Source organism: Lynx rufus, unplaced genomic scaffold (genome assembly GCF_022079265.1).
Source record: "Lynx rufus isolate CCGP_SWC_20201006 ecotype Redwood Valley unplaced genomic scaffold, mLynRuf1.p SCAF_3, whole genome shotgun sequence".
In the NCBI taxonomy this organism is placed as follows: Eukaryota; Metazoa; Chordata; class Mammalia; order Carnivora; family Felidae; genus Lynx; species Lynx rufus.
Genome location: NW_025814845.1, coordinates 79491085 through 79517466, shown reverse-complemented (window position 1 = coordinate 79517466; position 26382 = coordinate 79491085). Strand labels below are relative to the sequence as shown.

General features: G+C 42.4%; 1 protein-coding gene across 2 annotated transcripts in view; it reads left to right on the top strand.

Annotated features, from left to right (window-relative positions):
• Positions 1–1250: 1250 nt before the first annotated feature.
• TSPAN5 (tetraspanin 5) overlaps positions 1251–26382 on the top strand; it is a 174606-nt gene continuing 149474 nt past the window's right edge. The window contains exon 1 of one of the 2 annotated variants that reach the window (XM_047091270.1): positions 1251–1682. In XM_047091270.1, the coding sequence (XP_046947226.1) occupies positions 1602–1682 (81 nt within the window). In that variant the 5' untranslated portion in view covers positions 1251–1601. The remainder of the gene's footprint in view (positions 1683–26382) is intronic. The other variant, XM_047091269.1, reaches the window with a different exon arrangement.

Genomic DNA, 26382 nt, shown 5'->3' with positions numbered 1-26382 from the left:
GAAACACGCAGATTTCTGCGTGCAGTACCAGGTTACATGGGTGGTGCTGGAAATCTTTCCTGATTTCATCTCTCCTTCTAATTCTGTGAAGCTTGGAAAAAACATTCCCATACACATTTACACACAGTTCTGAACTGCTCATATTTCGAACCTGCTCCCTAGCACCCATGAAGGTGCTCCAGGAGGAGGTCGGATACGCAACAAATAGGCACACCTTCTCAGCGCTCTAAAACAGTTTCCAGCCACGCGTTCTATCCTTCCCCAGGGGTCAAAAGCTTAATGGTTTATGATTTATAATCCCAATTCCAACTTCCCAGAAGACTTCCTGGAACCAGTCAGGATCTTCGGCACTATTCCTTCTCGCGGGGGCATTTGCTGTCCGAGTTTGTGTTTACTGCAAGACCCTAGGGTGAGAATTGTATCCCGGCTGGGACTCCTTTGAGCCATCTCTCCTTGGTTGTCCGCATTTCTGGGACGAGGCTCATGTTTCCGGCAGGTGGGGAGGTTGGGTTGGAGCCACACTTGGATTCCGGAGACGTTCCTTTGCAATTCTCCCAATCTACTCGCCCCATTTCCCGTCTCTTTTTTTCTCCCCCTCCCCAACCCTCTGCTCCCAGCAAAGTCTACGACCCCTTTCCACTCACGCTCAGTGGCCGGGAGTCTTCTCTTGCAGCACTACCGGGTGGTGGAGGAGGGGGCGAGTGTGGTCACACCCGGAAGGGGGCTTGTCCGGGAACAGGGGGCTCGCAGGATCCGTACTACCCAGCCCTCTCGCCCCGGAGCGACCCTCTCCCCCGCGTACCCCCAGATGCAGTCTGCCGCAGCGGGTGGCGGAGAGGGACCCTCTGCTCTTCAATCCCAGTCTCTCCGCCAGGCTGCTCCCAACCCCGGGGCGCTCTTCCTCCTCTCTTCCGCCAGTCTTCCTCCCCACCTACCCCGCTGCCGCGCTGGGGGGTCGGCGGCGCTCCCGGCTGGTCCTAGAAGGGGCGGGGAGAAAGGCAGCGGGAGGAGCGGAGAGCGGTGGCCGGAGGCGGTGCGGCTACGTGGGCCCGCGGCCGCCCGGGAGCGCCCGAGCCCCTACGCGCGCGCGCGCAAGCCTCGCCGAGGCTCTGGCGGCGGGCAGCCGGAGGCAGGGCGGAGCTGCGGGCGGAGGAGCCGCGCGCCGAGCGGGCGGAGCGAGCGGCGGGCGGAGCGAGGGGTGGGAGGGCGCGCGCGAGCCGGCGGGCGGGCGAGCGAGTAGCGTCTCCACCAGCATCTGCTGTGGCCGCGTTTGCCCGAAGCTCGGAGACCGACGGACCGACAGATCGCCTGGCGGACAGACGCGGGCTCTCGCCTTGGGCTCGGGGCCAGCTTTGGCAAGGCTCGGGGTTTGCAGCGCGCGGTTTCTCCGCTAGCTCACGGCCACCCCGGCTCCGGCGGCCTCGACGCGCAGGGGGCTGGAGGTGCGGGAGCGGCTCTCCGCCGGTCGGTCCCCGTGCGGCTCAGCCGCGGCCCGGAGCTGCGTCCCAGATCCCCTGCTCCCCTCCGGGCTGCTCCGAGCAACGGTGCTCCGGGGCTCCAAACTCGGGCTGCCGGGGCAAGTGTCTTCATGAACCCAGAGGATGTCCGGGAAGCACTACAAGGGTCCTGAAGTCAGTTGTTGCATCAAATATTTCATATTTGGCTTCAATGTCATATTTTGGGTAAGTTGGAGCGCTTCTGGGATTTCAACTATCGTGGCCGATCGATCCGCGGCGATTTCCCCCACGTTGCTTGCTGCTTTTACTTTTCGCAGCCCCTCGGGCGCTTGCCCGAGCAAGGAGAGGCATTTGCCTTCCGCCTTTCCAGCTTGCGCGTTGGAGAGATAAACATTTAATCCTATTTAGGAGTGGGAAGAGGTAAAAAGAAAAACCGAGCCGGAAAGGGGGCACCCAGGCCTTGGGGTGGCTGTTTAAGGGACGAATAGCAGGGATGCAGATGAAAGAAAGGCTCGGCAGTTTGAGAAATGAGCAACCGCACGAATTAGATTTGCTCCCGGTGGGATATGGCTGTTGGGCAGAGCGTGGTGTCATAATAGGGAAGGCTAATCGGGCAGAGCCGACCCTGAGGTCCACCTTCTAACGGGGATCTGATTGGACGAGGGCTTGGCTCCGTGTTGCCGCGGCTGGTCTGTGCCATGCTCAGCGTGTATCTTCTTGCACCATCTCGGGCTTTGTGTAGGATGCAGATGCAGTGGTATACGGTTCTGTAATGTACACGTAAATAACGCTTCCTGCGCGCTCTTCCCCATCAGCTGGAAAGCGCTCCTTTTGCATAATGGACTGGCTAGTGGGCGCGTGGGGTGGAGGGTTTTATTTCCATGTGTATATTCTCAGGATGATAACAAATCACCATCAACATGTTTCAGTGTGTTCGTGCCTCACGTCCTCCTTTTCTAAGGAGTGACACAGAGTGGGCCGTTTTGGGGAAACCTTGGAGAAATGCAAAGAGAATGTATGAGATATGTTTTATTGGGGGTACGGAGAGCAAATGCTTGAACGAAAGATTCAAACCACGCTCTGGCTTTGCTGGCAACACAGGGTGCTGGGCACCTATTGTAATTAGGCTGGGATGCCTACTCTTTTGTTTTGTTTGGATTCTTTTCCTTGATTTCACAAACGTGTTCAGCAACCAGACAAAGAGTTCACTAGGGCAAGGAGAGAACGTTGGTTCAAAGACTGTGTTATTCCTGCTGCTCCCCCCCCATCCCATCCCATCTTCTTCCTTAATGCGCCCCCCCCCCCCCCCCGTGGAAAGTAAAGATGGTGGCTGTCTGGGGGTGTTTTCCAAGTTGCTATTCAGTGTAGGTTCAGTATGAGACACACAATAATGCAACGGTGGGATCAGTCATAATCCACGGCAGTATGCACACATTGTGTGTTTATTTTGATTGTTCTTTAATTTTAGCCATTTGTTGTAGACATGTACAGCTATGAGAATAGTTATCCATATAGCTCTGTATATTCATTTTTTTCCCTACTCACATTAACAAAGCCATTTTTACATTTTTTCCTATTTTCTGTTGAAGTGTCTTGCATTGGTTTGCATGTTTTGCAAAGGGAAATGGAAGGGTTTGGGGACCACTCTGTGTCACCATGTCATCTGTCCTCAAGACTCATAAAGAGAATGGGGGGGGTGGAGAACATGAATAAATATTGTATCTAGTCATTCACAGACAGGTTTGTATGTTTTTCTTGCCAGAGATTGTATGTGATTCCTGTGAGTGGTCGCCCCCTCCCTGCTGCAATTAATAGGAGGAAGAAATTATTTTTTTTCTTTGCTTCTCTTTTTTTCATCTGAAAAATGTTGAAAAGTGCTGGCTAGTCACATTTCTGAGTGAGGTGTTTTGATTTTATTGGACCTTGAAACTTTGTGACTTTGAGAGTCAGGGACTACTGAACTGAGACTGGACCTTGTTGAGGTAATGAGTCCAGGCCTCTGCATTCTACTTGAACACTTTCAAAAGTTGCATGTTTCAGCTACCAGGCAACAGAAAGCACCCAGGGGCTTTCTCTGTAGTTTCATAGCAGGAGGTGGAAAAGAAATAAAGGGATTTGGGCCTGTTTCCCTAACAGTTTGGTGTAGTTTTGTACAGTATACAGAGGAAAATTTAGTATTTTCTGTGCATTGGGTTGTAGCAGTTCCACTAGAACTGTGGAGAGCATCAAAGAATTACGGAATGCGTGCATAGAGACTTCCAGAATAGAGCTTCCTCTTGTTTGATTTTGAAGGTCTTTTGGCGAGAGTTTTATGGGAAGCCTGAGAGGAAACCTAGGCTGTGGAACTAAACAAGCTACCCCAGGCAAAATTGTTAAGTGGAAGCCTTCCTTATAGCCCTTCTCTGCTTTGTATATGCTTCCTCCCTCCTTTCTGTGCCTAGTGCCTTTTACCCAGATGCCCCTTCATACCTTTCCTATCCTGCTGTCTACTTCAAAATTACCCCATATTTAAATCTCCCAGTGTGTCAGTACCATAGTCTCTCGTCACCATCAGCAGGAAGGTAACATGACATTCGATTAAAGTACAGTAATTCAGACTAAGATATTAGTGACTGAAGAACGGGGGTCAGTAACTTGGCAGTCTGCTTCTGTCAAGTTGCACATCTCTGCCCAATACAGAGTTACCATCCTGTCAGTTACCGCCAGAAACAGCAGACTCAATGCTACCCTTACACAGTTATGAAGAAGAGATTCATAATAGAGAGCACGGTTTCCTAATCTTTCATTTTCACGCTGTGAGATGCTAGAATAAATGTGAAATACATCGAGGACGTTTGGGGGTGTAGTTCTGGTGAAATAAAATTGACATGTGGACATTGTCACCCTGGCACTGTGAGCTTGGTTCTCTTGCTAATGGGTAGTTTGACTCCTTGCTAGTCAGTTAACTGCCCTGGGCCTCAGTTTCTCAGCTCTTAAAATGAAGGAGTTGGGTGAATTGTAAGGTTCTTTCTAGTTCTGACAAAGAATGTGTCTGTCACGTTCCAATAGGCTAGGGAAGAAAAATACAAGAGATGGGCACCGTGTATAATGAAAATAGCATCTATGGGAGTACTTACTACAGACCTTTCTCTTACTGAGAGTTGTCTGAAGATCAGTTTTCTTACTTCATTTTTTCTCTTGGCTTATTCACTCATTGGTGTAGTTTGCATTCTTCCCTGTCCCCAACTGTGAATCTCAAATGGAGTCCTGTGAGTCATTAAAAATTTTTTTTTTTATTATTAGAGTTACAGTTTGGTGTGTAAAATGTGAATCCTTTTATATAACAGTTGTACGATATTCTGAGTAACAAAGTCAACATCTTGTACAGATTCCTTTCTCATTAGTTGTCACAGGGTGGTGGGGAAAATCTCATTTTCCCTATTTAATGTTGGAAGACCTCAAGCCAGAAGGGAATTGGTTTTATTGAGGGTGTCACCCTACTAGGACATTTCTTGGAAAACCCTTAGGCTGCTTTGAGGTGGGTGAGGGAGGAGACAGGGAATTTTGTTTTAAAGTCTCTTTTTTTGGGGGACTGAACCCCCACATCACCTCACACCATTAATAGATGTTTTGCTCTGGACTTTTTTTTTTTTAATTTTTTTTAACGTTTTATTTATTTTTGAGACAGGGAGAGACAGAGCATGAACAGGGGAGGGTCAGAGAGAGGAAGACACAGAATCTGAAACAGGCTCCAGGCTCTGAGCTGTCAGCACAGAGCCCGACGCGGGGCTCAAACCCACGGACCGCGAGATCATGACCTGAGCCGAAGTCGGCCGCTCAACCGACTGAGCCACCCAGGTGCCCCATGACTTTTTTGAATTTTGGTTTTAATGCTTAACTGTTTGTAGGCAAGTAAATTGACCTCATTCTGGTGTTGTTGATCTGTTGTTATGTAACAATCAACCCCAACTCTTACTGGTTTAAAACAAAACTTTATTATTATATCTCACAGTTATGTGATTTGAGCAGGCTCATCTGGGCAGTTGCCCTTGGGGTCTCTTGGGCAGTTGCAGTGAGATGTGAAGTCTCACTGAGGTAGGATGGCCAGGATGGTGTACTCACATGACTGGCAGTTGATGTTTGCTTACAGCTCAGCCAGGATTGTTGGTTAGAGCACCTATTTGAGGCTTCTTCCTGTCTCTGAGACTGAAAGAAGGTTCCAGCCAGTTAAAACGACTTACCTGCCCCATTGTCACTTTTGTCTGTTTTACTCATTAAAGCACACATGGAGTCTGCTAAATTTCAAGGGGGAGAAGAAAGAAATTCTACCTTTTATGGACAAACATCAAGGTCATGTGGCTTGTGGCCATCTTTGGAACATACACTCCGCTGCACTGAGCCATAATTTCTGGTTTATAAAGGAAGGATAACATTATCTAATGGAATTATAGTTTCAAGGATTCAGTGAGTAACATATTACCCAGTACAATGTCTCAATATGTAACACATGGCGACTATCATTATTGTTATTGTCTCTAGACTTTATACTGGTTCCATTCTGCACTGTAGAACTTCTAGAATACTTTAGCCTGATACTTTGGCATCATTACCACTAGGTAATGTTAATACCTTTAAGATCTTCCTAGGATTCAGTAAAATGGATTCAGTAAATTTGTCACTTATTAGAAAAAGAAGCGCCATGGATCAGTGGAAACCTTGAATGACTTGGGAAAACCAAGAATGGCTTGGGGACACCAACTGGTTTTTCTCTTCTCTTTACAGTACTACAATTAGAACAGCCTTGGATACTTGAGGCCAACTTTCTCTTTGATGTGCTTTCAAATATTACATTGTGTCTTTAAGAGGAGGTTTATCCTGGGTTGATGGCAGAATATTGTATCTAATTTGTTTCCACAGGGCTTAAATTCAGAGAGGAGAGAGATTTAGGGAACCTTGGGGGAGCATCAAGTAGGAAGCCTTATCTTATGATTCACTATAAATTGTAAGATGTTCTGGAATGACGATACATCAGCAGTTTATAAGTCATAATTTTTGTTTTAATTTGCTAGACATCTGTTAGCTTCGATGGCAACCATATGGGAGTCTAAATTGCCTTTTGAATTACAGGGAGATGGTAGGAAGAAAGCTAAATATGGTTATGAAAGTGTCATATGGAAAAAGTGTAACAAAGGTGTATAGACCTCAGTGGGGAAAGTAATTGAATACTGAACTTGCTTGGTCTGGCTGTTCACTCTTGGGTCAGTGAGAAGGCACTGAAGCATTCACACTTGATGATATCCCTGGAAGATAGAAATGAAGCAAAGGGGGAAAAGGTAGAAAACCAAATGATGTTCCACCCAGCATCAAATTGCCAAGGTAAGCTAAAATGGATCACTCTGTCTTAATGTGTCCACAATGATAATCCCAGGCATAAGGTGAAAGCAACCTGTGTTTTAACAAAGCTTTATAATTATGGTCTCTTTCTTCTAAGCATCTCAAAGCATCTTAACAAGCATATTATGACATCTTTGTGACAGATGAAGAAACTGGAGCACAGAGATGTGGAGTGACTTTTGAGCTGTTTGAAGAAGGTGTCAGGGTTCGCTTTTCAAGTATTAAGTCTCCTCTAGTAACGATAGCCCCAGCTTCTCCTTTGAAACTTATTTTAGAAGATGCTTTTAATTTTAAAATAAAACATCAAGTAAGTCACTTACATCTGTTCATAATTGAAAAGTGATAAAGTTTTTGCATATGCCTCAATTAACACCACCCACTAGCATAAAGAGTTAGGATGAAAATGTTAGAGAATATGATAGTATAATAAACTATGTGTAGTCTATTGAAAATTCATAAATGAAAATTGGATTATTAGAGACAATTAAAGACAATGGAGTACTGAAGACACATGCTTCTTTCTATATGTGACACTGATGACTGTCTTACATTTCTAACCTTTGAATCATTAATCATCACTGGATTATAAGGGCCTCACCTGCAGGGACTGTCTCTCCATCATTTTCATAATCTCAGTGTCTAGCACATTGTCTGGAACATAGTAGATGCTTAATAAATATTTGTTGAACGAATTATGAAATCATTGGAAAGTACCTAGACGTCATCTCCTCTAACTTCCTATTCAGTGAGACATTTTCTCTAACATCCTGCCAACCCATCTAAACATGGATCTGTTTTTGGACCACTTTAATCATTAGAGTTTCACTTGTCCTCCAAGTAGATGTAATATGTTTCCCTGTAACTCCCATCCTTGTAATTTACTGTGGCTGATTTTTACTTTTTGTTTTGAAACAGTCTTAGACCTACAGAGAAATTGCATGTGGTATAATTTGCTTTTATCCTGAGTCTTTTGAGAAAAAGTTGCCAGAAAGATGGCTGTCACACCAACACTTCACTGTATATTTCCTGTAAACTAGGGTATTCTCCCAGATAGCCACAGGACAGCCATCCAAGCCAGGAAATTACCACCGATACATTACCCTCATCTAATCCTCAGACCTCATTCAAGTTTCCCAGTTGTTCCAGTCATGTCTTGTAAAGCAAAGAATCCAATGCAGAGCATGCATTGTATTTACTTATCTCTTTCAGTCCTTCTCTGTCAGGATCTGGACACATTTGAAGATTATAAACCAGTTATTTTGTATAATGTCCCTCCCTTTGGGTTTGCCTTCCATTTTCTCATTCTTAGATTCAGACTGTGCATCGTTGGTAGGAAAATTACAGAAATGGTGCCGTGTTCGTTTCATGGCATCCCATCAGTTGGGACTGATTTCTGTTTGTCCTGTTACTGTTGATGGTCACTTGATTAAAGTGTGGTCTGCCAAAGCTGCTCTGCCATGAAGTTACTCTTTCTCCTTTTGTAATTTGTACATATTTTGTGACAGGTTATGTCCAAACAACGTAAATAGCCCAGTCCCCATCAAAATTTCAACCTGTTAATTTATATAAATCAGTAAGAAGTTGCTTCCTTTTCTTCAGTGCATTTTAAACTGTTACTCTCCTGGGGCACCTGGGTGGCTCAGTTGGTTGGGTGTCCGACTTCAGCTTAGGTCATGATTTCACAGCTCATGGGTTCGAGCCCCACGTCGGGCTCTGTGCTGACAGCTCAGAGCCTGGAGCCTGCTTCAGATTCTGTGTCTTCCTCTCTCTCTGCCCCTCCCCTGCTCACACTCTGTGTCTCTCTCTCTCAAAAATAAATAAATATTAAAAATAAAAAATAAAATAAACTGTTACCCTCCTTACTTTGATGTTGCAGTTGGTCCCAGGTTTGGCGGCCATGCTGCCTCCTGTGCCCTTTATTTATTTATTTGTTTGTTTGTTTGTTTACTTATTTTTAATGTTTATTTATTTTTGAGAAACAGAGGCTGGAGGAAGAGTAGAGTGAGGGAGACAGAGGATTGGAAGCAGGCTCTGCATTGACAGCAGAGAGCCTGACATGGGATTCAAACCCACGAACTGTGAGATCATGACCTGAGCCAAAGTGGACGCTCAACCGACTGAGCCACCCAGGCGCTGCCCACCGCCCCCCCCCCCGCTCCTGTGCCCTTTAACTCCCATCATTCTTTGAGCATTTCTGTGCTTTCTGGCAGAACAAGATGTTCCAAGCTCATTTTGTAATTTTGGGGTGTCATCTATTGTATCAGTCATTTCTCCAAGGAGCCTTGGTTCCTTTGAGTGGCGAATGTTATTTAGAAGCCAAGATCTAGTTGCTAAGTGTGCTCATCGCTATGAGGGTATCACCACCCCTGGGAATTCCCAGTGGATATAATGGCGGCATATGTGTATGTATATATATATATGCACATATGCATACGTTACATATGCGTGTCTATATTTATTTATATTTTGAAAATCATGATTTCCGTGATACCTCAAATCCCTATTTGATACCATGGGGTTTATTCTAGGTTTTTCCTTTTCTATATTTGTAAATACCTTCTTTGATAGTGAGATTCCTGGCTCCCATTATTCTTAACAGTTTACTTATTTGATAAGTTCTCCTCATATGTAGCCAGTCTTCCACAGCTGCTCCTGTTGCCCTCCTTACCTGCTGATGCTGCAACATGAATGCCACAACCCTGCACCCCAAAATACCCTCCCTACTCTGATTGGGCTCTGATACTGTGCTCTGGGCTTCCACATCCCTCTTCATACCCGTCCTTGCACAAAGGCCTACCTTGCTTGGTCCCAACTAATGGCTTTAGGACAGAATTTTTCAGAAGAAGGGAACGGGCCTATGTAACACTTTTGTGATATGAAGCAAAACTTACCTCCTTTCTCTGTAGCCCTTCAGTATTTAAAAACAGGTATTTTGTCATTCGTAAACCTTCTGTTTTCCATCTTTAAAAACTGTTCTGTTTTCCAGCTTTAAATTCCTCCATGTATTCTTCATGTACAATTTCCAGATTGTTCTTTGCCCTTGTCACGATACTCTTCCTGTGGTCAGACACACTTCCATTAATGTAGCAACCAGAGTGGAACACATTCTTCACTCACTGTTCCAACCATGCAGAAAGCAGTGGGCTGTTACTATTGAACTTCCTCTTAAGTCTCTAGGCCATGCTGGGCCTATAGGTAGAAGCCTCTGCCACCGCCTGGATTTGTCTTTGAGTAAGTTACTCTCACAAATTATTTCCTCAGTTGCTTATCTCAAATATGGGGAAAATAATTCCAATATCTCATAGAGTTGTTATCCAGTATTAAAGGAGAGCATGCACATGAAGGTGCTTGGTAAAAGGTAAATCTCTCAATACAAATAGTAGTGATTAACCTCAGCTAAACCACACAGGCTTTTCTTGGCAGCCAGAGAACATTGTTGGCTCAAAGTGAATTTCTAGTGAAATGAAACCTTCACTTCTTTTTCAGGTGAACTTCTGTCAAACTCATCTCCTTAGGCTAAGTGCTAATCAGCAGCCCTAACCCTCTAGTTAATTATTTGAATTTAGATTTAGTGCTATATGTTTATCCCATTTATATGTCTTATTCCAGCCCTGCAGTTTTTAAACTGTGCTGTCAGAAGCCCTAGGCTTCCTTGAGGTATGCTTGGGCTGACAGGGAGTATCTGTGACCTCTCCCCCCGCCTGAGAACTCAGCCATTAGGTTTGATGTTTTGGGATACCATGAAAAACTTTGCTTGAAAAGAGGGGTCTCCTGCTTAAACAAACTATTGAAACCCACCATTCTAGCTTTCAGATGTTTCTGAATCTTGATGGTCAAGGCATGTTTTAACAAAATCATTCCTTGTGTGGGTCCTTCTTCTATGTGTGAATCTCTTCATACCCAGGAAGTCCGTCTCACTAGCTAGAGTGGCTTCTGTAAGATCAGTTGGCATTTCACCTCTTTATAGATGTAGCAGCATAATTAGTAAGTTGTTAGGAAATTTTAGTCTTCCCACCAGGGGATCTGATTCAGTAGGTTCTGGATGGGGCCTTGGTATTGTGGGTTTTTTTGTATGCGTGTGTTTTGTTTTGTTTTTAAATGCCTGCAGGTGATTCTGATGTCCAGCTGAGTTTGAGAAGCTCTGGTTGTTTTTCTTGGCAAGATGTGGCATCTCTTCCAAATGCTGTCTGGAGAGGACACTTGGGGGAGCTGGGAGTGGGTAGTGTAGAGCCATGACCAAAGAGTGACTGATTTCACCAGCACATGAAGCTAGTGTTTGTTGCTTATGAGAAAAAAATAATGCGGCCTATTTTATCCTTCATGGAATTTTTTATTAATCCAAAAATGCCAGTTTATTTTTAAATCTGAAAGTCCTAAAAACAAAATGAGAAAATCTCTGCTAAACAGAACCTCTTGTGCTGCAATTAGTATGCTAAAAATTAGCATCATATAGGGATAGAAGCTAGTTATTTACTCGACAGGAACAGTGAAGAAATAGACATTTTGTTCTTTTGCCCTAGCTGCCCTGCACACTTCAGGGCAGTGGACTGGGTCTAACCACAGATGCCAGATAGTGAACTGTCCTCCCCTTCAAATATCGGCCTCCCTGGCCAAGGTGCTCTTCCTTTCCTGGGACTTTCTTCTGTTTCTCCAGCCCTCCGTACCCTCATTTGGGGATGGGGTGAAGGGGAGTTGCTTTCTCTATCCTAGGGCAGTTTTGTTGATTTCACTGCTGCAATGCCATTGCAGGGACATTTCTTCTCCCACATCCCCGTGTGCGGCACTGTCACAAAGAGCTGACAGTGACACAACACAGGAGACTCAAGCCTGATGTTTGTCAGTTTACTTTTTTTTCTCTTGTTAATTTTTATTTAAATTTTTTTAATATTTATTTTGAGAAAGCGAGTGACGTGTGTATGTGCGCTCACACACGTACACATGTGTGACCAGGGGAGGGGCAGAGAGAGAATCTCAAGCAGAGAATCTGACACGGGGCTCAGTCTCACAAGCTGTGAGATCATGACCTGAGCTGAAACAAGAGTCGGACACTTAACCGAGTCACCCAGGCACCCCTGTCAGTTTACTTTAGCAAGGGAAGCTTCAATGTAGAATATTCAGAGTGTGCATAATGAATTTTCAGATAATTTTCTTGACTTCTTCCTACCCCCTTTAAAAAGATTAGGTATTTGGTTATGGCTGGGCTCCTAAAGTGGAAATCTTTTGAAAGAAATAAAATCTGGAAAAAAATTCTAAAGTATTTCTCTGAGATGTGTTACTGGGGCATAGTTATCACACTACTCTGAAAAAGGAAAGAAAAAGGGCGCCTGGGTGGCCCAGTTGGTTGGGTGTCCGACTTTTGATCTCAAGTCAGGTCTTGATCTTGTGAGGTCACGCCCTGTGTTGGGATCCACTCTGGGCTCTGCAGTGGGTGTAAAGACTACTTAAAAAAAAAAAAAAGACCCAGAATGGTGGACAAACTCTGTGGTTAGCACTGATGGTATCTGTATGTAAAAGATTGTTAACTATGAAATGCAAGGTATAATTTTTAAGCAATGTAATCACCAACCTTGATAACCAATTAGTATTTGGAAGTAGATGGCAAAACACTTTGGCTCCTCTCATTGAAAAGGCAAAGTGATGTTGTATACCTCTTCCAGCTACTGTTTACTATTTACAGAAGTATTATAAGACATAGGGCTCTTTTTACTTGTTGAGATTTTTTTTTTCTAAATTATACTTGGCACTAGTCTTGAATTTCTAAAAATCTGGAGGGAACAGCTGGTGCTCTAATAAATATTCAGGCCAGCTATTTTAATGCTTTGTACTTCATTAAGTAGTCCTAATAAAAGGGGAATACTTGAGTTAAGCATTTCTCAAAGTATGTTTTGCTTCCAACAAAAATTTCCCCCAGCTGTTAATATTTCCCCCCAAGCAGCCTTAAAATTTAATTCTGCCAAGTAAGTAGTTCTAATCACTATTGAAGCATTTAATGCCAAAAGTTAGTTCTCCTGTTTTAAGGTATAGTTCTATAAAAATGCCCCAGCCCTTTAACGGATGCAGACTCCACAGGTCATTGACCTTGTGGAAAAATGGTTTATTTGGGACCGTATTAGAGAGTGATGAAAAAGGTGCATCGTGACTTGGGCAGGCGAGGAAGCAGGCTGAAGAGTATGGTGTTGAGTTTGGATTTCACGTGTGTCTGATTTTTACCCAGCTCTCTTCCCAGGCCTGTGACCTTAGGTTATTTTGTCACCTTACAGTTCAATCTCCTCATCTGCAAAATGGCGTTCTTAGTCGTAGTGTTAATTGATGTCATTAATAGTAGTATTAAGACTCAATATCTGTCTTGGAGTCATGAGGATTAGAGGAGTTAATATGTATGAATGGCTTGGAAAACTCAGTAGATATTAGCAGTTATTACTCTGTTTTCCTCAACACCCATGATTTTTTTTTTTTGATTGTTTTTTTCTTAACTTCTTTCAGAACCATTCAAGTAATCTTACATTGTAACATATATTTTTTGTTCTCTGTAATGTTCTGCCTACATAAGCACATTCTCAAAATAACTAAAGGGAAAAGAGATCTAACAAATGTTCACAGTGTTCTTTTCATTGTAATGAATGGCATGTAATTCTTATCATGGATACCAGACCATGAATTTGCATCTATTGTTTGTTGTTAATTTCCCCGTTTTTCTTTACCCATTTAGATTCCCTTTTCATTTTCTTTGCAAAACCATACGGTCTTGGTCTCCTATTAGTGTTTTGTGCTGGGACAGTTGAGTTTCTGATGTTGAGCTCTGGTGTTAGGCCTAACACCTGGCGGAAATAAAAATCTTTTATTAACATCTGTTGAATCGGGATATTCTAGAAATATCTGGATGGCTGTAACTACATATTTTTAGCTTTTAGCTTTTATGGTATCATCAGTCATGTATATTTCGATCATTGTTTTACTCTGTATTTCAGAAAAATTCTTTAGATTGTTGAAGGGGCCTTTGAATTGGCACACAAGTAGAATTTTGGCCTGAAGTACCTGGCCATTGACTAAAGGGCCACCCATCTTGGTGACTGACTGACGGTGTGACTTCTCTGGGGCAGTTATGGGGTGCACTGGGTGCTGTGCTCTTTTGCCTCCAGTGGCGTCACGTGACACAGAGGACCCAGAGTGTCCTAATTTCTTTCTTTCTGGTTTTTTTTTTTTTTTTTTAGTGTGTTGAATTTTTATTATCTAATTGTCATCGTATTTTCTTGACTACTGGGTTTAAGAACATAGCTTCATTTCCAAACATTTTTGTTTTTTTTATTTACCTTTCCATTAATTGATTTCTTTTTTTTTCCAATATATGAAGTTTATTGTCAAATTGGTTTCCATACAACACCCAGTGCTCATATCAAAAGGTGACCTCCTCTGTTTTTTTTTTTAAGTTTATTTATTTATTTTTGAGAGAGACAGAGACAATGTGAGCAGGGGAGGGGCAGAGAGAGGGAGAGAGAGAATCCCAAGCAGGCTCTGCGATGTCAGCAGAGAGCTCTATGAGGGGCTCGAACTCACAAAACTGTGAGATTGTGGCCTGAGCCAAAACCAAGTGTCAGATGCTTAACTGACTGAGCCACCCAGGTGCCCCTGAGCCAGGTGCCCCAGGCTGTCCTAAATTCTAAGCATAATCTTCCCTCTAATTAGGCTCACCTCTAGGAGAAAAGGCCAGGGAATGCTAATTTAGTAGGTGCAAGGAGCCTTGTCACTCACTGTTATGCAGAAGGTGTACAGAAAACCCCAGCCCTTGAAAGGGAAGAAGGAGGGATGAAAGGGAGGGTAAGTAGAATTTTTACTATAGCGTTCACTGGTCAAAAAGAATGATCTGTGGAGCATGACAGGATATTATAGGAGCATACTTAAGGTAATTTTAGCCTACCTGCAACATGCCCAACACTATTAATTTTGATTCCCTCGTTGGCCTCACAATCCTTTGATGGTTTGTGACTTCCCTTTGCAAACACTGAAGTTATCCCCTTGTCCTTCTGACCTGTGCTAGCCAGTTTCTGTGAGGCCTGGAGGATGGCCCACATGATAATCCAAACAGCGAACCCCAAAGTTTAGTCATTTGCAAGCTTCCTGCATGGTTTTGGACAAACTCTGGTGCCACCTCAGAGTTTCTCAAATTTTAATGTGCATACAATTCACGTGGGGAATCTTGTTTTACATGCAGATTCCGATTCAGTAGGCGTGAGAGGCCAAAAATCTAACACTTTCATAAACTCACTGGTGAGGCCACGGTGGCTGGTCCACTGATCTCATTTTGAATTGCAAGGATCTAGACCGTTGCGAACTTATTCTTTTCTTTTAAATCAATTCTGTTTTTAAACCTTAAATACATTTATTAAAAAAAAACACTTCAAAAATATAATTATTCAAATACATACAGTGACGATAATCTGGCTTATTAATTTCTAGGTAGTGATTGGTGCCTGCTAGCAGGCCTGAGTCAGAAGCTTATTTTCCTTTGTTACAACAGAGGTTAACAAGTGTACAAAGTGTTCGACGTCCTGGCATCAAATGAAGACTTTCTCCTTGACTAGACCAGAGGATTAAAAGAGAGTTGAAAAGGAAATGACTTTCTTATTCAAGATTATTTAATGCTGTATTCTAAAATCATCTCTTCTGGCACCCCAGGTCACCAGGGAATCTCACTTTGGGGAGCCCTGCTTTTAAGTAATTCGAAGGAAGGCATACATTTATAAGCTAAACTCTATTAGTGAGATGGATGGATCTCTAGAGGTAAAATGGTTGGGGAGATGTGTTGAAAGTTTTGCCTACTTCAGGTTCTGTTTCCTGTTGGGGAAAAAAGAGAGGTACCCCCCATTTCTGAAAAGTTGCTACCAGCTCTGGGCCCAATGAGTAGTTACATCTTAGGCAGAAAAAAGAAAATGCTTTGGAAAATTGGATCTCCGGCTAATAGGAGGTTGACCTTAAAAACTGAGGAAATCTATCTCAGTGGGTTCCTTTTACATCCATCTCCTCTTCCTTCAAGTTGCTTTGGATTATGTTCAATTTGGAATGAGTCCATTTACTTGATGCATTCTTTAGAATAGGGCATTTTCTTTGTACTTTTCTACTGTAAAAACAATACAGCAACACTAATATACATTTTTTTAAGGAAAAGAAATTCACCACAATCCCAGTAATACTTTCTTTTGGTTCAATTATATTAAAAATGGAGACTCTTAGTGAAATACTATGAGAGCAGTGAACAAACACCCCGAAACAAACAAAAAGCCATTTTAGGGTCTCACTAAAGAGACTTGTAGTCTCTTACAAGGATTTGAATTTAACAAAGCTCGGTTACTTAACTTTGTAAAGGAAAAAAAAAAGTGCTTTTCCATCAATAGCTTAAAATTTTGTTTTAATGTTTATTTATTTTTGACAGAGAGAAAGAGAGAGAGAGAGCACGTGCAGAGGAGGAGCAGAGAGAGGAAGGCGCAGACTCCAGGCTTTGAGCTGTCAGCACAGAGCCCTATGCAGGGCTTGAACTCACAAACTGTGAGATGATGACCTGAGCCGAAGTCAGACGTTTAACTGACTGAGCCACCCAGGTGCTCTGCCATCAATAGCTTTTTTTTTTAAATCTTTTTTTTTTTTTTTTCCAACGTTTATTTATTTTTGGGACAGAGAGAGACAGAGCATGAACGGGGGAGGGGCAGAGAGAGAGGGAGACACAGAATCAGAAACAGGCTCCAGGCTCTGAGCCATCAGCCCAGAGCCCGACGCGGGGCTCGAACTCCCAGACCGCGAGATCGTGACCTGGCTGAAGTCGGACGCTTAACCGACTGCGCCACCCAGGCGCCCCTGCCATCAATAGCTTTTAAGCATTTCTTCTGACTTTACCTGCATTTCCCCCCTCAGGATAACATTTAGAATAAGTGTTTCAACATACAGAACAAATACCTTGTGAATAAACATCAATTCCACACAACCAAAAAAAAAAAAAAAAAAAAATCAATAGATCTGCTTTAGGCATTTGAAACACCCTGTACTTTTAAACGAAAGAGTTACAGTGGTAGGTAGCTGAAAAACAAAAACCCCAAAACCCAGGCTCTTAGCTTTAAATATTTTTCAACATGACCTTTATGTAGACAGAAAAATAAAGCTGAAAAATTTCTGAGCACCAGTTGTATTATTGGTGCCCTGCTTATCCAAATATGTGGGCAACTGCCCACATGGTAACTCATGTGACAAATGCTACCTCGTATTTTTTTTTTTTTTAATCTCATAACTGTAATCCTAGGGAAAATAGTGTTTATTTGGTACCAGTTCTTTTAGCTTTGTCTATTGGTTGTGGAAAGAATAAATTGAATGAAGAGATGGCTAGATGACCTAATTCTATGTGGCATTTTCATTTTTTTCCTGAGTCTGAAAGATTTAATAATCCCTAATGTTCTTACGGTATGTTTTGAGAGTTTTAAAGTTGCTCTCCAGTGAGGATTTGAAACAATTACATAAAAGTTTGAAAATTGTGTTTTATTCTTCTTTTTTTTAAGATACAGAATCAATATCTTAAAAATGGAAGGATTGGTGTCACTAAAAAGAGGAGAGAAATATTTTGTATTTTGTGAAATACAAGTATTCCATTTAGATATTTATATACTTGGATTTTTAATATATCAGTATAAGTCAGTAAATTATCAAATATATATCCTTCATGAATATTAAATATTGATCTATACCCTTGGATTTTTGTTGTTGTTGTTGTTAGTAGATATGTGCTTTCTTTGGAGAAAGACAAGCTTCCTAAATGACCATATGACCTCCAAGCAATTTTATTTATGATAAAAGACTAAAGTTTCTTTTATGACAGTTTAGTATAAATATGCAAACCAAATGAAAAACTTTTTTAAGTTAAAAATAAAAACCAGAGGGGCCCCTGGGTGGCTCAGTTGGTTAAGCATCCAACTCTTGATCTCAGCTCGGGCCTTGATCTCGAGGTCCTAACTTCAAGCCCTGTGTTGGGCTCCACACTGGGTGAAAAGCCTACTTTAAAAAAAAAAAAAAAAAAAGAAAAACCATAGATCAGTTTTAGTCTCGATGGCATAAACAGAAAAAAAAGACTGTGATTATATTTTTGGTTCTTAAATGAAGACTAGAAAATGAACTCTTTGAACTATAAAATTACTACATCTTAATTGAAGGCACCAACAGATCATTAATTATTGCTAAGAACCTTTTTTTAATTGTGAGCTTTCTATTGAATATCCCCTGCCTTGCCCCTCTTCTTTTTGTGAATTTAATTTCAGAATTGTGAAGACCGGGCTTTTTGCTTTCAGTGAAGGTGAATCGCTTTCTCATTCCTTAAAGAGGTTAACCTGCTGATGACAGAACAGAAGGTTGGAATTATTTTCAGCAGGAATGAATGGCGGTACAGCTATTCAGTGTTCTTTGGTGGATCTGTTTAGTGCCCGGGTATTGGAACTATACTTTCACTGGTCTTTTGCAGTCCTCTTTATATGATCTAAGTATTTTTATGTTGAAAAGGACCTGAAAAATCATTTAGGTTTTTACCTTCTTTCCCCGCCCCGCGGGGTCCTAATAGTGAATCCCTCCTCCCCCCACCCCGCCTTTTTTTTTTTTTTTTTTTGCCCCAACCAAAATTTTCAGGAGAGCCCGCCACGTTAAAGCAGGGAACAGCTATAAAACAGGAGCCTAACGTCTCACGGGGCTCACGCCTCCTCCGCCACGCTGCATGGGGAGAGCACGCAGAGGGGACCAGGAGAGGCCTTGCAGATTTTGCTGAGGATGGTGGGGAAGGCATCTGTTTAGCATTTACGAATTCACCTAGAAGTCAGTGTTGGCTTGTGTTGCCTGTACGCTGTGGGCGCGCAGAATTGCCCTAGTTTTCAAGTGCTAGTGCTTCGGCTCCATTTGGTTCTTCTGAACGGCTTTGGTGCATTCTGATTAACATCAACCTTGCTTGTGTGAAGTGAGTACTCAGGTCATTTACTATGTATTACTCTTATGCTTTGGAATGAACAGACTCAAAAACTTGGCTTCATATGGATTCCATATGTGGCTTTTAAGTTAGCAGAAACACAAAGCCTTTCGATTAATTTGCACATAAAGTTGCGTATTGAATAGATTAAGCTTGATGGTGTAGGTATTATTTGAAATTCTTTGTCATCTCTAATATTGTTCATATTTAAACAAGCTACTAGGTGTTTGAAGTTTCTGTGGTGATGACCTTAATCTATGAATTCATATAGGTCCTATTTGGCTTATTTATTTATAAATGTTTATTTTGGGGGGAGACAGAGCAGGAGCGGGGGAGGGGCTGAGAGAGAGAGAGGGAGACACAGAATCCAAAGCAGGCTCCAGGCTCTGAGCTGTCAGTACAGAGCCCGATGCGGGCTCAACTTCACGAACCATGAGATCGTGACCTGAGTCGAAGTCGGCCGCTTAACTAACTTAGTCACCCAGGTGCTCCCCTATTTGGTATTGTTCGTATTGAATGCAGCTACCCATGGAATTTATTTTGTTTTGCACCATTAGCCCCAGATAGTCACACATGATATAAAAAACAGGACATTGCTTCTTTATATATTTAATTTTATTGTCCCCCAACCCCCATGCTAGGCAGAGAATACTTCCCCCCTGTTTAAGGTAGTGGTTAAGAGTGAGACTGACTGGGTTCAAATACTGGCCTTGACCCTTTGAAGCTGTGTGACTGTGTACATTTACTCCATTGCTCTGAACTGTTCCTTTTGGGCAAAACGTGAGTCTACTTCTAGGATAATTGTAAAAGTTCAATAAGATGTTGCCATGGATCCCTGAGAGGGGTGAGCACTCAGTGGATACTGATACTGTAATCAAGTGTAGAATAGATGACAACTCAGGACAGGTGCAGGCTTTTGTTTGGTTCATTATCATCTGGGAAAGGTGTTGGTGTCCGTGAGCCTCACCTTTCCTTGTTAGGGAGATATACTCTGTATAATAGAACTTTTCACTCACAGCAAAGTTTTGTTTGTTTGTTTCCTTTTGTCCTTCACCCACTGGTGGAAATTGTACCTCCATGCTTTCCTTTGGCAACTGGATCTGCGGGTTTCTGGCCAGGACACCTGCTCCATTCCCCACTCTCCTGGACCCTAATTTGCTTTCCTGTTTAGCTGCAGCTGTCCACCATGCCCATTCCTGGCGTGACCTGATCAGCACTCTGTTTCTATATCACAAACACCGGCTTTTTTCATAGTTCTCATGTCCTGTCTCTAGGGTCATTTTGAGGCCACAGACCTACCTGGGTTGTTTTTTTTTTTTTTTTTTTAATGGTAGTATATGCAGAAATTACAGATCCAAAAAATAACATGTGTAGATCTTATAGGCATATGAAAGGCATAAAATTTTTTATGCCTGGAAAAATACCTAAAGTATTGTAGCTACCCAATACTTGTTAATTGAAATGAATTAGTTAAATCTAAATTAATTTTCTTAGCTTAGGAAAAAAACTAGCATCCATTATGGCCCTCTGCAAAGATTTTTTTTTTTTACGTACAAGTAGGTATGTTTATGAACCTGTTTATTAATATATAACTTATTGTGATAATTACAACTTTTTAAATTGAATTTATATTTGTATACTTACAATTTTTTGTTATAAATGATGTTTATGGGCTGTTGAACTTTAAGGAATCTGGCATTTTAAGTTGTGTTTTCACTGTATGGAATGTCAGAGTATAATTCTGACAAGAAGAAAGTTGCCTGCCTTCCCAAAGTTAGTGCTTTTCAGAGTGTGAACATTTGCCCGGTGGAATTTTGTCTCATTTTTCATTTTCTGAACTATCATAGGTGATTTTTCTTCCTTCAACTGTATAGATGAAGATTTCTGGAACTGAAGTTTTTCCCGGATTGAGACCAGCTTCTATTCTGTCCATCATTAGTTTGGTTTTTTTATTTCTTGTTTATTTCTAATCCTAAGTTTCCAAAGGTGGAGGAGGTGAAAGAGAGGAAGAAGAGAAGCAAAGGCCATTGTCTTGAGGGAAGGATGTGCTTGGGGGGAATCCTAGACTGGGCTATTGGACTAAGCAATTAAATATGGGATGTTTCAAAGTTCCTTTCCAGTGAGGGGCCTATGCTCAGCTTTTATATCCCATGACGAGTGTAGTGGAGGTTCATGTGGTGGAGTTTCTGGGACCATGAACCCCATAAAGATAATTATCTAAATTTAGGAATATGCACAAGTTATCAGAAGACACTCCACATGTTTCTTGTGCTTCTCCGTATCTTACTGGGTGTGCCAGGAATCCTCTTTACCTGGGCCATTTCCTAGAGGTGTATTTGCAGTGAGCAGTCTTGAAGGATGAGGTAATGTCTCTCTCTGGAACAAAGCGTAGTCCATTTACTGCTTATTATAAAGCAGAAGGTTCCCTAAAGCACAGGTTCCTCAGCTGTGATGCAGACATAGAGCAGCATGTGCAGCTTCCATCTGGGCCCCTCCGTGCCAACCCCCCCGACCCTCAGACTTTGGGACAAGGAGAACCTACTCAAACATGATGCTCATGCTCTCTGCTGTGAATACTAGTCCTTTGTCTCTGACCCAGGTGTCTCGTGTCTTCCGCCAGCTTCCAAGCGATGGTAACAGGTTAATTTATTACCATGTAAGTAGAGTAAAAGCAAATAAGGCTAGATACAGGTGTATTGTGTGTAAGTTGAATACTTATCCAGTTAAATATATTGAGCTGTGTCCTGTTTAGACCCTAATCACCTGGGCCTAACCTACAAATAGTGTGGTTAGGAAGGCAGTGGTGGGTGGTTCCTCAGAGCTTTTCGTGTACTTCATATCTATGCCCCTGGCCTGTATGTCTCCAGGGAACCAAGGGAACCAAGGGAGACCACGGCATCTTTGCCAAGAATTGTATCCTGAGTCAGGTAAGATATAAAACTGAAATATGCAAGAGGTTGATCTTGAGAGTACTGAGCAACAGAACCCAGGAGTATTGGTGGCAGTGGGAAGAGAGCACACAATATTAGGAGCTTAGGAGGACATCTGGCCCTGAAAGAAGAGATATGGGGAAGTCCAGGCCAAGGCAGCAGGCCAGAGCTAAGAAGAGGCAGGAAGAACCCATCTCAGAAATATCCTGGCTCTGCTGAATTGGACTGGGGAAAAAAATTTGTTTGCTTTGTAATATTTGTGGAATGAATTGTTTTTAAGCAATCACTTAACCTGTTGGAGAGTAACACCGAGATCATCTCCAAGCTGGTTTACGCAGTTTAGAGAGCATTTATATTAACAGTCATGCAGCTGATGAAAGGCAAGTAAGAATATTTGTTTAAAACAATATTTTTTTTGTGTTTTTTCTTCATCAAATACCTGTAAAAGTGTATTTACTTGTTAGCTGCAGTAGATACTTGCTCTTTCCCTTGTGAAAAGAAGAATATGGCCTTATGGTAATTAGGCCTGATATTAAGATTTTACATCGAGAGTGGACTCTCAGGGCTCAAATATGAGGTAAGCTATTGAAACCCCACTCCTGTTGTTTCTAGTGTGAATCTTATTTGCATTCCGTCAACCAAATTCTAAATATTTTTTATTCATTTAATGATGTGTGAAAGGTATTAACCATCTATAGCCATCAAAATGAGATCCATGGTGACTGCTGACATCTAAGGATTCATGGATTAAGAGTGCATGGATCAGGAAGTGGATTTTAATGGGGGAAATATCTGTGGGAGTGACCCCTCTGCCCCCCATCCCCAAGGGCTGCACAACATAAGTTGTGGTCTGTACAACTCCCTGGGATATGCATGATGCTCCCCGGAGTTGTGCAATGTGGAGCTTTGTGTGCATTGGGCAGTCATCCAATGGTTGAAGTAAGTGGCATGTAAAGTGGGTGGTCCTTTAAGTTAAATGGGTTCAGACATTTCTGCTTAGTGTGGTAAGTACCACTTGTGCCTTTCAGCCCTTGAATAATGAGGGTGATGTTGGTAGACATGAGGGCTTCTCATGGGGACCTGGGAGTTCCTTGCTAAGGAGAGGTTTCCTTAGTCTGACAAAGACCCTCAGGTGCCTTGGGACTTTGCAGACTGGGCTAAAAAAAAACCTCAGACCAGGATCCACTCTCCAACTGGTCCTTATTGGGCCCAGGGAGAACAAAAGAACTGCAGCTGTTGAACCTGTTACTGTACCTTTGAAATCAAATAAACCAGTGGTTTGCTTATGTTAGTGAATAAGCTTGATTACTCATATTCAAAATAATTAACCTTGTTTGTGAAGTGATCGTCTGTCTGTAGTTACCTTTGGATCTTGAATCCAGGGTATGAAGAGGCTGCTGACCAATTTTTTTTTTTTCCGGTTTCTTAATACAGTTACTTTACTTTTTAATTACATATGTGAATATATATAGTGTTTGCCAGTGTAAATGCCCAGATTAATAGAGATCACTTTTTTGTGTGGAAGATTATTGCTTGCCTCTGCAAGTAATTCTAGGACATAAAAACCAAGTATCAACATAAAAACTTTTCTTCACTATTCTGGATGCATTTTCATAAAAAAAGACTTGGGAGTGGAACTCTCCCTACTGCATGAAGATACACTGCTATTGCCTTCTGCAGCAACTTGGTTCTGTCCTGCCACTCAAGCTTTGAGGACCCTTAGCACACAGAGAATGTCTACTTTCCTTACAGCTAGGTGGAGGTACCAGCCCCCAATGTGTTTCTTATTCCCTGCCCAGGTGAGCTGACAACCTCCAGAAAAGCCTAGAGGACTTACCTGTTGTTCCCATACCCCCATCCACTAGCAGAAGTCACTTTATATGTATTTTATATAAAGGGATTTCAAATAGTGGAAGTCTGTGGGACCTGGCATCGTTAAGGTAGGGATTTGAATCCCAGGCAGCTTTGCTGCCCTCTTTAAGCTTTTTGAGACTTTGTTTCCTCATGAGTAAAGGGAGTATGTTGAACAACTGTTCTCCATAGTTGTCCCATGTTTCTGCACATCTTGTGAACTGGGGCACTGACTGCCTTTGTTCTGGGCTTTTTAAGGATGTTTGTATAGTGAAAAGCCTTGGAAGGTAGATGCCCATGAAAAAAAAATACCTGGGTTCCCTAAGTTCAGGAGCCCTCTCTTGTGGTCCTGATCACTGTGTGAGCCCTCTTTGCATTGTCCTGTGGGAAGTGTTGCTCAGAGAGCTGGCACAAGTACAGATACTGTGACTACTGCCACTGCTGTGAGTAATAAACCATCCTTTGACCCAGGGGTTTTCGGTCTCTCGCCAGCACCCATGGAACTGTGGTAGGCTAACTTGTTAGCTTGTAAGTAGGTTAAAATCTTGGATCCTGCACAGTACTGCAAGTCTTAATCAGTGTATGCTTGTATGCTCTGCCTCTTCTCTCTACCACCTGTCCCTGCCCTGGTTCAGGTTATTCCTATTTCCCATGTTCAATATTATAGTACCCCCTACCTTCCCAACACTCCATTCTCCCCATTCTCCTATAGAGAGATTTCTCTAGTGGCACATCTGGTTGTGTCACACTGCCCTGCTTTAAGTACTTACTTGGTTCTTAATTAGGACAGGATTAAAGCCAAGCTTCATTACAGGGACCTTGCCTACTTTTCCCCTACCACACTTCTCTTCTGTTCCCCAGCCATATGTGTATGGACAATGGAGCAAAGGGGTAGATCTATTTGATGTTCATTATAAACTGTTCAGGTTCCCTAAGTTCAGTTCCCTCTGTGCTGTGACACAGTCTGCTGTGTATGCAGGTGTTGCCTGGTCTGCTTACCATCCCCCTGTGGGAATTGGGGCCTGGAGACTAGTGAATCGTGAACTCCACTTTCCTGACTGTAACTTTGCACTTATCTGGGCTTTCAGTGACCTTTCCACCATTTCTGTCCGCCTTCTTTTAAAGGTATAGCATCTACCACAGAAAGTTGTAAAGAATAAAGAGGTCATGGGTACAAAGCACTGATCTCCAGGCCTAATTAGTGCTGGTGCTGCTGTAATTGTCTTTGTAAGAGTTGGTGTCAGAATTACAGCCTGCCTACAGGCTGTTGGTTACAGAAGTAGCTCTGCTAAACTGCTTCTATTCCCACCCCATCATTTAGGTGTACCCCATTTAGCCGTTTAATCCTATAGCATATATTCTGTATAGATCTTCAGAAATATTTAAAAAAATAATAAAAAAAATACACCAGAATCTATTATAATACTGAAAAGAAGGCGATTATATAGGTTTCTTCTGGCCAGTTGGATGGCCTCTATAAAGGGGGGGCTGTGGAGTGCTCTTAGCTAAAGTGCTGGCCTTTTTCAGTTTAAGTGGGTCTGGGCAATCTGTTTTGTTTTGTAGTCTCTTTTTTCCCTGTTAACACCCTGTTTTCCACCTGATGGCCTTTGATTCACAGCAAATTGTTTTCTAATGGATAAATCAAAGGTGGGTTTGAATGGTTAACCGTACAAGCTGCCTATTAAATTGTGAAACTTACAAGCTGTCACATCATATGGATTGTACTCTGTCTAGCTAGGTCTACCATTAGAACCATTTTAAACAATGGCGAGAAGATAGGCATTAGTCAATAACCCTCCCTCCTGCAGGGACTGTGTTGTTGGAATTGCACGTCTATCGGGTGCTTGCCACCTGGGTCTTCTCTGGTGTTGATTCATTTGGGGGCGCGTTTCCCACTGGTTTCTGAGGTCCTTTTGAGACAGGACCTGAATAATGCAGTCTCATCCCAGGTCTTGACAGCACCTGGCGCCCAGAAGGCATTCCATAAATTGTTTTGAATGCGTGAATGACTAAATAGGAAAATGTGCTTAGTTAACAGTAAACCACTAGCCGAATGTGAACAAACCCCGCCCCCCCCTTCTCTGATGTGGAAAGATGTGCTGGTGCAGGAGTCGGGCTGGCAGTGCAATTTGGGGTGATGGAAGATGGTTACTATACTTGGCTCTCTTTCTGCCTGTGCCCTGTCTTTCTCTTCTCTTGCACCTCTGTCCCTGAAGAGTTAGCCAGCGTGGCAGTAGAGGACGTTCTAAGTAGTGTATTGTCCTGATTTCTGCACTCTGTTTCTCTGTTTTAGTACAAACTTAAGGTGCTTTTCAGAGAATGGTTCTCTTTTATCTCTTCTTCCACCCCCTCCAGTTAGGGTTTGTAATCCCTTTTATCCTTTAATTCTCTCCACCTTGCCTCTGTTCCAGTCTTCATCTGTAGAGACTTATCTCTGACACAATCCTCTCTTTCCTCCCAGAGCCACAGATTCCTTCTTTGTGTTTCCTGGATACTTTTTGGGACCCTTTTCTTGAATGGGTTGGGGTACGTCTGGAAGGTAAGAGAATGGTGACTATCTTTAAACATTGGGACAAACCTCTCATGATGGATTTTTACGCCCCCCCCCCCATTTGTGGACTTCTTTTGTACCAAACACTTTTAGCATACACATTAACCCACATTTAATGAATTGGTTTATTTCAAATAATCATTCAAAGGAAAAAAAGTGCATATATATGCAGGTCAGTTAACATTATTTGAATATTTGAAATGTAAACTTCTAGAAAATCTGAGGACATGGTAGCAA